The sequence below is a fragment of the Amblyomma mixtum genome, chromosome 3 (genome assembly GCF_055824585.1).
Source record: "Amblyomma mixtum isolate Tamu chromosome 3, ASM5582458v1, whole genome shotgun sequence".
NCBI classification, from domain to species: domain Eukaryota; kingdom Metazoa; phylum Arthropoda; class Arachnida; order Ixodida; family Ixodidae; genus Amblyomma; species Amblyomma mixtum.
In genome coordinates, this window is record NC_143014.1 from 301455913 (window position 1) to 301468192 (window position 12280).

The 12280-nt window shown below is 49.3% G+C and overlaps 1 protein-coding gene across 2 annotated transcripts in view; it reads left to right on the forward strand.

Moving 5' to 3' along the window:
- The window catches only part of LOC149355398 (anaphase-promoting complex subunit 10-like), a 90456-nt gene that overhangs the window by 29572 nt on the left and 48604 nt on the right, over positions 1 to 12280 (forward strand). For both annotated transcript variants that reach the window (XM_089577634.1, XM_089577635.1), the window contains 2 exons: positions 5168 to 5274; positions 5362 to 5524. In XM_089577634.1, the coding sequence (XP_089433760.1) occupies positions 5172 to 5274; positions 5362 to 5524 (266 nt within the window). In that variant the 5' untranslated portion in view covers positions 5168 to 5171. The remainder of the gene's footprint in view (positions 1 to 5167; positions 5275 to 5361; positions 5525 to 12280) is intronic.

A 12280-nucleotide genomic window follows, 5' to 3' on the forward strand; every position in this document is an offset into this window, starting at 1 on the left:
CACCTGAAGGAACTCCAGGAGTAGCCTGAAGGCAGCGATGGGGCTGCGGGCAGGGTAGAGCAGGTCCTTGGCTGTGGCGGGGAGGCCCAGGGCACGGTAGCCTTAGCCGCTTGAATTCCTCCATCGTGCGCACTTTACAGCTGTCTAGGTAATAGTCGACGTAATTCTTCAGTCATACAGAAAACTGCTCCCACATTTCGCCGACTGCCTTGCTGCTTGACGAGAATAGTCTCTTGCAGTCTGCTGCCGACAGACCGGTAGCCGAAGTCCATTAAAAATTTTATCCGTGACAGAGGCAAAATTTTTCCTTTCCTCTCCTGACAACCGCAAGAGGAGACCCCGCGCCCTTTAATTTGTGCACATACGTCCCTCCCCTCGGGACACAACTCCGCTTTGCATCAGTCTCCCCTCGGGACCGATCCGGGAGTCCAAGGAGATCCGTGTCCTTGGTCTCTTCATACACCATCAACGCAGGGTCGACACTACCCTAGCCAAACTTCGCACAGTGGGAGACCAGGTAGGCCGCATGGTCCGCCGGGTCTCCAACAAGCGGGGCGGTTTACGAAGCAAGGATGCACTGCGGCTTGCCCATGCTTTCGTGACGAGTAGAATCCTCTACTCAACCCCCTACTTGCACCTGCGCAAACATGATGATCACCAACTGGAGGTCATCCACCGGAAAGTCATCAAGCGGGCTCTCGACCTCCCGGTCACCACGTCCAACGAGCGACTTCTGGCCTTGGGCGTGGTAAACACATTCCGGGAGCTTCGAGAAGCCCACTTAGTCAACCAATACACGCGTCTTGCACAGACCACGTCCGGTCGCCGCCTCTTGGACCGGCTACACATCAAACATGACTACCATATTGAGGAAAGGGAGAGAGTGCCAGAACCCTGGAGACGCGCCCTCCGGGTCCGACCCCTTCCCCGCAACATGTCCAGAGAAGACCATAGCGGTCGTCGCCAGGCGCGCGCGGAAGCGTTGGCGCGATACTATGGTAACCAACAACATGTGTATTACGTGGACGTTGCCGGCCCACACCACGGGGTGTGGTACACGGCCGCAGTCGTGCACAACACAAACACAGTCAACGGGCTCACTTTCAAAGCCTACAGCGCAACACACGCGGAGGAGATTGCCATTGCTCTGGCTCTCACTACTCCCAAGTCGAAACACATCATCACCGACTCGCGAGGGGCCTGTCGGAACTATGAGTTGGGCTGGGCTCCTCCGCTTGCCTGGCGCATATTCGAATATAGCTGCCGATGCGAAGATCCAACTCCACGCAACCTGATTTGGGCCCCCGGTCACGAGGGCCTACAGGGAAACGAACAGGCCGATCAGGCCGCCCGCGCACTCTCTCCCCGGGCTATCTCCCTGTCCTTGGAAGGATACTCCCAATCAGACAATCTGGCCCTTACATTCAAACACATCACCGATTACTACAAGGAGGAGCACCGGCGCTACCCGGCATTTAGTAAGGGACTGGATCCCGCTGACGAGCGCCTCCTCATCAAAATTCTTACTAACACTGTACTGTGCCCGGCGGTACTTAAACATTTCAACGCATCCTTTGATGGCACGTGCCAGTTCCGTGGGGAGGTGGCTGACACCTTCCACATGGTTTGGGCGTGTCAATCCAACCCATCTATCCCCCCCAACCCCAACACCACCAGAGAGGACTGGGAGGCGGCCCTGCTCGGCTGTCAGGACCTAAAGACCCAAAAGGCCTTGGTTCACCGGACGCGGGCGGCGTTGCTTGCCAATGGGGCCCCGGAATAGGGCTCCACCTAGTATTGTTAGGGGAAAGAGCCAATAGGGCCTACCCCAATCACCTCTCTGTAAAACAATTTATTGCACTATAAATGTTTTTCACCACCACCACCGCGCCCTTTCGCTCAGCCTCGGCAACACCAGTCCGGCCCACCACACGGTCGGGACGTCGTACGAGTATACGGTAGCTTTCACCTCCTCAAACCATCCAGGCACTCACCGCTCGTGACTCGGCACAGGCGCCAAGACGCCTTTCAATAGAATGGCATACTTCAAGCCTCCTATTTTTGTCTGCGCCGGGGTCCATTGCTGCGGTGCTTCCGCTATCGCTATAGGATTCGTGCTCTGCCCCCGTCGAAATCGTTCTGTTTCTATAATCATTTTGTGATTCTCCGTCCGCGCTTCTACAATCCTCAATTGCAGCCGCAGCAATGTGAGCTGCTTCTACGTCGTCACTAGTTAGGTGTCTACATCGCCCTCGCCTGTTTTGCCCGCGGCTGCCAACTGTTCAGTCTGGTGCCGTTCTTCCATGTTGGCCCCTTGCTTAGCGCTGTCACTTCTAAAAATCAAGGGTTTTGGCATTATATGCGCCTACAGACGCCAAAGCGGTACCCGCCTGATCACCGCGGCGTCCGTTGGCGTAGCTCGCCGTGTCCCGGCTTGATCCGACTTTCCAGGCAGTTGTCGTGGTCAGGTGTTGTCTTTGCTCCCGCAGACTCTAGGTCTGTCACAGAAGGTCCTGTCCGACTGCGCCAGTCAAGTTTCGAAGCCTCTTCCCAGCTCTCACCTGCCGTGCTCATCTTAAGAAGCAACGGTTTTTTGAGCTTCAGACCTTCGAAGAGGTCTTCCCCTCACCCGCCGTGCTCGAACTCGCTGACCGGCGGTCTGTCAAGGTTTGCCTGCAGCATGCCGGGCACCTTGGAAGACTGCTAATATGCTCGACCAACAGTTTGCTCTCGTTTATTGCATCTGGATATCCTCCTAAAACACCACGACCACTCATTAAATAGCCTCGCCAGACACAGAACATCCAATCCCACTAATCAGGCGCGAGGTTCATGCATCTGGGCGGAACCACACGTTTCATCACGGTTTCTCCTCGCATTTGCACGCACTGCACCAACCACGACTCTCTTCGCACTCTTCCGTGGTCGTCACGCACTACGCAGTGTTCGGAGTACGCGGCTCGCATCCCGCGCACCAGTGCCGGGGACAGACGAGACTGGCGTCCCAAGGAATGGGGTTGTTGTTACCCGCCCCTCATCTCCCGTGGGAAGTCCCTCCGCCGGAAGCTGTTGTTGTTTGCGCTTGCCGCCGCGCGGAGAGCGCGGCGTCGCCTTACATCCGGGCTGCATAGGTTGCGTCGAGGAGCGTAACCAGCCGCAGAGAGATGCGCTTCAGAGTTCGGAGTCCGTGGCCGGCACCCCGTGCGCCAGGGCCAGAGACGCGCGACTCTCGCATTCCGGGGAACGCGGTCCTTACTCGCCGCTCATCTCACGTGGGTGGCCGCGCTGCCAGAAGCTATTGTTGATCGCACTCGCCGCCGCGCGGAGAGCGCGGCGTCGCCTTACGCCCGGGCAGAACACGTTGCGTCGAAGAGCGTAAACGGCGTAACCGTGGTTAATAAATAAATAAATAAATAAATAAATAAATAAATAAATAAATAAGATGCACTTTAACCACTTGAGCCATGCGTGCCGACGCCGCCGACGCTCCAAGGTTCGTGGGAAGCGCTGCAGGCCCATACGAACTGCAAGGCGCGCACCACAACATCCGCTCTCGAGTAAACCCGAGTCGCAGCGACGTTCGCCGGAATGTGCGGCTGGCCCAGTTGCTTGCGTCTACCCTTGACCGCCGCCGGCGCATTCTAAGGCTATGGGAGAGTGCCTCCAGTGGACGTAGTTAAGCTGATGATGACGGTAGTGAAAGGAATCTACGGAGTTGTAATTTTTTTAAACGCAAAATGTTTGCGCCAGCGCGGTTATCCCGAACTACAGCTTAATTCATTCGTGAACAGGCTGAATCCTAGCAGTACCAACTTATTGAATTCGCGCTCTGGCCAAATTACTTCGCGCTTGAAACAGGAATAGTTCAAGAGTCCTTTCTACAAACATTATTACTCTAGCTTTCAGACCCTATTGTTAACACCCGAGCAAAATTTTTTACTGGTTTGATTTTCGAGAAGTATGACAATTTCACCAAAATGTGCTTTCCAAAGTTCGCTGCGGTATCAGTTGTGTGAGGCTGAAAGGCTAGCTAGCGGGAAAAAAAGAAAAAAAAACGTCTTGTGGGCGTGGCACAATGGTAGTCGTTTGACACGCGCACTCTGAACTTCTGCAAGAACTTCTGACGCATAGACAGCTATGTGCTACATTTTCATAACTACCTGATTATGAGTCATCACCCCGCAAAGCGTGAATGTGTATTCATGCTATCTGTTGTGCTTTGAGGCTATTTGCTGAAATATCAAGATAAAGCGCTCCGATGTGAATAGCGGTTGTGACAATGTGGCAGCAGTCGGATACAAAGTTTGATTCTATCTGTACTCACCCCTTATGTAGTACCCCCTAACGGGGGGGGGGGGGGGGGGGTTAAGGTAATAAAGTGAAGTGAAGTGATGTGAAGTGAAGATCTCTACTGACCGCCACACAGAAATTCTCCTTGACAAAAGGTATGGAATGTTGTAGGCTCTTGAAAGCTAAACAAACGGTGCACCACCGGATGAAATTATCAGCTCTAGAATATTGATGCCTGTGGTTTGTTTGATATAGCGAAACATAAAAAGAGCTGTTTTCGTTTACTATTGTGATTGGTCAGCAGAGTAATGCACGATGCTATCAACCGTGGCACATTGTTGCCATCTGCTGTTTTCTGTAAAACTGGGTTTTATTCGCTGAATTCACGGCGTTTTTAAGTTCTAAATAAATTGTGTGTCCAGTGGTGTTTGTGCTAACAGTTGAAAAAATTCCTAGCGTTGAAGGGCACGTGTTGCGCATGGATTAAGAAGTACCGTCCAGAATAAAATGTCCTGTGCCGGGAAGAGCCACAGAAGGGAACAGGATTCATCTAGACTCATCATTTTGTGGTCTCATTGCTTACTAGGCTGAATATTGTGTGGCCGCGGATAGGCCGCGTTGCCGTTTTGCGCGCTATCGTTGTGACGTGGTTTGAATTGTGTGTCATGTACTTTCGCACTGCGGCCGCTCGCAACCCGTTTGCTTCTGTTCACTGTAACGGTAGCCGCCCTGAAAGCAAGGGTTTACAAACCATACGTATGGTAAATCTACTCATACGTGTAATCCTGACTATAGTGCCGGCGTTAAGGCATGCGCTGGGGAGTGTAGGAATTTCCGCCTGGTTAACCCTTCCCTTCCTCCTCTCTCGTCTTATTAGGACCATGGACGCTTCCTCTGCTCCAGACCCTCCGAGTTTGGAGAGGCAGCGCGATGTCCGCGAAGTGGGAGCCGTGGCTGTGTGGTCGCTGTCGTCCTGGAAGCGTGGTAAGCTATGAGGCGCCTCCCGACCGTCACGAACGTCGAACCCTGGCCGGGGACCCTGACATATCTTGTCAACGCACCTTTTCGCAGGACATGGCGTAGATCTGCTGCGAGACAACTGCTTTGATACATACTGGCAATCAGACGGGGTCCTACCGCACGAAGTCAATATTCAGTTTCACCGCAAAACGGCAATACAGGCGATCTATATCTACGTCGACTACTATCGCGACGAGAGCTTCACACCCAAAAGGTACTTGGCTATTGTCACTCTCATTGACATAACTAGTTCACGCTGTTACAGAGAACGCAGAAATTTTTTCGTACGGATGGGTACGTGAATTTCCGGCTTTTTGGTGTCAAGAACAAGTTAGCAGACGTCTATCTGGTGCTCAAGGGTTCTCGTCCAAGAGTGCTCATGCGCCTATCTTTGTCCAAACACGATGCCGCTTTGACATATTATCACGATGCGCCGCTTCACTTACAACGGCTTAGTGCACGAAAGGGCCTAGACGGAACGGCGTTTTCTTCTCGTATTAATTCGCTTCTGCGTTGCATGTCCTATCGATGCGTATGGAACCATATCCAGAGTGCATGCTGTCTCACGTTCCAAGTTCGAGTTATTTTAATGCTGTTACGTCCTTCAATGTCTTCCGGCATAGATTTTACGAGGAAACTGCTGGGGCTCTTGCACCCGCATCCACCGCGCGTGAGGACGCGCGGCCGCTACGTGCGACGACAGAGCTGCGTGGATGTGCTCCCATGGCTCTCCACTGGCCTGAAAAATGAAAAGTTTTATTCCGTGATGTTTACATAGGCGTACCTGCAATCGTACCACTGTACAAGAGAGGATGAATGTCTCTGTGTGTGGAAAAGAAAACGATGTTTAGCGCTGTAGGTGGGGTAAGATTTAAACATGTACCGTGCCCTAATGTCTGCTGTCCTTTTTTTTTTGCCCGCTGCAGCGGCTCAGTCACTTTGACGTTCGGCTGCTTATATCAAGGTCGCGCTGTGGTATTCCGCGGCCGCATTTCGCTCGAGTGGGAGTGGAAATACGGCCGTGTGCTCTTCATGTGAGTCCATGTTGAAGAAGCCAGGTGGCAGATATTACTCGGGAGCCCTCCACTAGAGGCTCTACACTAGAGGCCCCGCCTTCTAAAGAACGGTTCGGCGAGCCATGGTCTCGCTTGACGAGTGACAAATCCAGTCTTCTAAAAACACGGTTTTATTCTGGATAGAGGAAAGCACATTGCAAGGACACAACATTGGACAGCATTACACTTTTAATATAAACATATTTTAAACTCTTCGTGTCTAAGAAACAATCGACCATACAAATATTCTCAAAACAAGCTAAAAATTTACAATTTTAAGAAGGAATATGAATTGTTCATGCATCTTTCAAAATATAAACGGAGACACAAACAGGAGTCAAAGAGCAGAAGTTGTAATGACAAAGCAGCAACACAGGGAATTGAGGGACGATTTTATGGGCTCATTTTATGGGACACTTTGAGCTCATTGGCAGTCGCAGATTGAAGAAAGCTGGCGTATTTTACTAAGATGAACTTCACTGTTGTTCACATTATACATAGGCTACCGCACAATCCAGAATGAGCTTCGGCTGCGGTGTCACTGGAATTTATTTTGCGGGCGAGTTCTTTGTGCCCATGGAGATGTGATATGTGACTTAATCGAGCCTGTCCCATTATTGACCTGAGATACGTTCTGACGCGACAGAGGCATAAAAACGATCTCAGATATGCATGACGTCATAGTCAAAGCAATTTTGACAAGCTTAGCCACCTCGGGCAAAACATCTCGCAGCTACTCACTGTTGTCGCCAGAAAGCATCTCAACAACTTCCTCAAATGTCTTCAAGGGTACATCGCGTTGACAAGCAATATCTGTGAGCATACAACGGTGAAGGTTGAGCCGTTCAGGCTCAAGATCTTGCCCGTAGTATTTCAACACGTACGTGCTATCACAATTTCCTGCGAAAACTGCTGAATCTCTGCCATGTGCTGCCACGTATCTTGTGAATATCTGTAATTTAGCGAGGAATGTACCGTTTCCACCACCTCGTAGAACCGCTAAAGGCACATGTCCGCAAACCAAGGAAATACGTGAGGTAAAAATCCCTCGTCATATTGTCTGCTGCTGTTGTCCTCAAGAAGACAACGGGGCGTACTCACTGCGGGGGATTGGCCACGACACAGGCGGCAACTGACAAGTGCTGGAAATCTAAAAAAATGAAATAAAAATTACATAGGCAATAATAAAACAATATAATAGTAACAATCATTAAATAACTAAAAAAGAAATCAGATTTGGTGATTTAAATAAACAAATCAGACATTATTAGACAAGTGACTGAAAACTCAAAAAGGGAACTGAGCTAAGCGTTCCGTGTTTAGGAAGCTTAGGTTACTGATAAATTTTTAACGTGAGAAAGTGTCTAGGGTGGCAGCAGTGTCATGTCTGTAAGTAAAATTTCACTGGCGGTGAGCACATTCCAATTACTGTGCCAAAGGAATGAAGCACCATGACAGAACAAACCCGGTAGACAGACTTAGACCGAGCTGTCGTAACGGTTGCTCTAGCAGGCGCCTCCGTAAAAAGGAGAAGCGGCGGCAGGTCAACAAGAAGTGATCTATAATTTCGGGTTCAGCGCAGAGCGGGCACAATGGGGAGACCGCCAGGCCAGATCTATGAAGGTAGAAGTTTAATTGAGGCACGAGTCAACGTAGACGCGACCTCAAGGTTGCGAGATCGTCATCTTTTACAGCGCAAGAGATGGCAACGACACAGCATAGGCCAAAATCTTAATCTTGCACTGTACTAGCGAAAAGTTACAAATATATGTGTTTTTGAAGAAACTGAACTATAGGTAGTCGAGATAAAGGTATATAACGCGAGTTACGAAGGCAATGCAGAACAGGTGATGTAAATAAAATATGTTTGGTAAGCTCTTGAGATACATGTTAGAGGTGCGCCGGGGGAGGGGGGGTAAGAACTGGCAAGCCGATTTTGGGGTGACGGAAAGATAACTTGTCTGTATATGCCTGCCGATACAGGACATCTTCCTGTGATGGTGGGCGCATGCGGCGGTCCTGAAGGCGCCCACTAAAGTACTCTGCGCTATATAGTAGAGCACTAAACCTGCGCAGGGGGAATTCTCGACTGACACGAGCTTCAGGAAAGAACTATTACTCGCGCGACGAGGACGCTGAAACTCCTGAAACGGAAGGGTTTTGCAGATGCGAAATCTATCAACTTTTCTGCATGTGTTGCTCAGCAGATATATTCTATAGCGTATACATAGTTGATGTACACTAATTTTGAGTGCATTTGATGTCGCGGCTTTTGCCGCAAATTTATATCTTTTTATAGCGGACAGTAAATTAAAGTGGGTAAAAACAAAACATTTCGCATTGAGCAATATTTGCAGTTTCTTTTTATATCCGTGCATCATACAGAAGAGTAAACAGCACAATAACTTTGATTAAAAACCATCTACGTTCAGAAAATTTTGTGACCTGAACCCGTTTGAACCGGTTCGATGCGATCCGAACCAGTTCGCACAGGAACGGAATGTGGCACTGGAGCCGAACCCGGAACTGAACCCGAACCAAACCCAAAAAAATTACGGTTCGATACCGTGGTTCTCAGATACATAGAGAGTAGCCTTTAGTGCTGTGTGCTAGGTCATATATGCATGTGTACAGAGAGGTGCAAAGGCCTTCGATGCAAAACAATAGCCAGATCCTCTGGTGGTGCTTTTTTGTTTTGTTTGCTTTGCAGTGCTTTTACGTAAGGCAATCGTGTTGGTGGTGATCTAATATCAAACCCGAAAAGGTGACAATACCTATCTTCATTTATTAACATAGTTCGAAGTATATTTACTGTTTGTAAAATCATCAAGCTCCCGCACAATGATGTCATATCCACTGCTAAAAACCGTCACTCTGTGGTGACACCGACAGCGCCATCAATTTGTTTTTCCGAGATACTTCAAAGATTAAAATGCAGAATATACGTGGTAAAGCTGATGCTTATAGCATCACTATAACTCATTTTATGTAACCAACAGGCAAACCAATGCACTGAAAATGTGTTTCCGGGGCCCCTATAAGCGATTGCTATTATTGTGGGGGATAAGACTTGGTTTTGCTTTAGACTTCATATGCAGTCAAGCGCAGCGATGCCGCACTGCTGGCCAAGTAATCCCCGTCGCCTGTCACTCCACAGCTGCGCCACACCAGGAAGGACCTTCATGCCTAGTGGTGCGCTCTCGCATGCGTGATCACACGGATTGGGCTGAAATTCCAGAGACGCTTATCTCAGGACAGGGGCGCGTTACTAAAATTGTACTAAATGGAATAGTAATCACATCCGTCTATCTTTCTAAGTTTTCAATGTAAACATGCATGCTAACTGCACTGAATAAAACTTTTATTATTTCATTTAGTTAATTACTCATATAACCGTCACAATTATTCCCACAGTTTGCGCCCGCCTGACCTCGTATCGCAGTACAAAACTAACTTTTGTGTAGTGCTCATTCTATTTCTTAAAAAAAAACCTTTTAAAGTACGACTTTCAACACCATGTACAACTTGGGTTTTAGACCAATCTTTGTTCAACCTGTGCCTACGTAGGCTCCCTATTATATCACGGTTCACATAAAGAACAAAAGCGTCATCACGTGTTGCCTGTATCGCTGATTAGCACAGACGGGCGCCAACAGCAACAGAGGTTTGTGCATACTTTTGCGAAAAAGCTTAGCGGACGACGTTCGTGCTGCCGTGAACTCTCGGCGCACGCGCCTATTCTCGTTGCTTCTGCTGGGCCGTGCCGTGATCAGGCGTTGATATACCGCCCGGTCTACGATGCCACGACACTCGGTTGAACGTGACTGTCACAATGTCGCGCTGAAGCCGTATTGTCTGCCACACACGTTGCACAAATCATTAAGCCCATCGGCTACAAATAGTTGCCATTAACAGTTTTGGTGATAAGCCGCCTCCTTGCTGTTATTTTCATTGCGTCACGGACGCGCCTTCGGGATCGCTTCGGGGCGCTGCCTGTGCAGCTTGCCATTCTCGGTGGCGCTCTTGTTTGGACTGCGTTCCTCGTCAACACACTACGGCTGATAGTTACCCTCGCATGCTGCACGGTCATAGTGGTTAAGCGATGGCGTTAAACATAACTGCGTGCTGTTTAAGCTTGCCGTTAATGTTCCGTTCGAGCAACCCACCGCCAGCCCTGAGTTTCGCGCCTTGGGTGCGCGCAACCCTCGGGACACGCTGCGCTTTGGCGCGTTTGTCGCTTACACTCTTAACAAAATAACGCCCAAATGGGAGTAAATGGCTTGTCCTCTAGCACGCACCCAAAAGGCGGTTTTATTTACCCCATATAAATGAAGTATTTTCTTTACTCCCTTTTAGAAGGGAGGTATTTAGGAGTATAAGGGAGTGAACCTTTTACGACCTGCAGAAATGGATCCATGAAATGGAGTCATGTTTATTTATCGTCATTCAGACTGATTCTCACACCAGTGCCAGTGGCGGAAACAGGCAGTAGCTGCTGGGGCTGTAGGCACCCAGCTTGGAAAACGGCGGTGCCCTAATGTGACCCCTCGTAACGCATTCTTTTCGCCGTCTGCAAGCCCAGCGGCGGCGTAGGCGGCAGGAGTCGTCTGCCTGTCGTCTGCTTGTGCTGTACGAGCTCGTTTGGTTGGCTGTGTTCGCAGTTAATACGGATGTAACATTTGAATCAAGAGCTCAAAACTGAAAAAGAGTACTATTGTGATACATTCCAGCGGCTAAAAAGACACGGACGAAGGTAGACGAGACAGGACGAACGCCGGAACCGGCGTTCGTCCTGTCTCGTCTACCTTCGTCCGTGTCTTTTTAGCCGCTGGAATGTATCACAATAGTACTACCAACCAACTAGCCCAACTTTCTACGCTTAATGAAAAAGAGTCGCGGGGTAGTTTCCACGGTCATGCACCACGCTATATTTGACTAAAAACCAGAGCAGATACCAGTCACGGTGGCTCAGGAGTTAAGGCGCTCGTGTACTGAGCCGGAGTACCCGGGTTCCAACCCGACCAGGGCGGGCACGTTTTGATAAAGGCGGAACACAAAAGGCGCCCGTGTGCTATGCGATGCCAGTGCACGTTAAAGGTCCCCAGTCCAAATTATTCCGGAGACCTCCACTACAGCATCTCTTCCTTTCTTCTTTCACTCCTTCCTTTATCCCTTCCCTTACGGCGCGGTTCGGGTGTCCACCGAGGTATGTTTTGCAGCTACTGCGTCAATTCCTTTCCTAAAAAAAACAATATTAAAATTTTTCAATAAGTTTAAAATTAATACACCCTGGGAGGCAGTTTCGTATGACAATGTTTGCTTTCATATTGACTTCTTTAAGGCTTGGTTTTTCCATATGACTGAAAAAAAATGACATGAGAAATAATGTAGTTTCATCAGCTCAATCAAGAGCTCAACGCTGAAACTGTGTTGTTCCACCATTCTTCATGCAACGCACTGTAATCTGCTGCAACACACCACGAGAACCACACCGAAAAAAGCTGTGAGAATTAAGCCTAATCAGGGGCTTTAACGGGGTGGCAACACTAACAAAGGAATGCCAGGTATAGTTAGAGCACTGCAGGCTTCACAGAAGCAGTTATGTAGCTTAGCCGAAAAGGGCAACAAGCCGATATCTTGCACCGCGCAAACCGCCCGTGAGAGAGGAGAAGTTAGCAGAGATCCAGCTACGACGGTAGCCAAGGGGTCATCACTGACCATCATGATGAGGCCACTGACCAGGAGCAGACGAGGCGCTAGGTGGCGGAGCGGATGGCGCAAACTAGTTTTTTTTACTCCATTGGGGACTTAGGGACTGAGAAACTGAGACTAAGAAACTCTATTTCAAAATGAGTTATAAGGAGGACAATCCTTCTTTATGCCTCATTATTAAGTGCAGCGAGTAAAATAGGTCA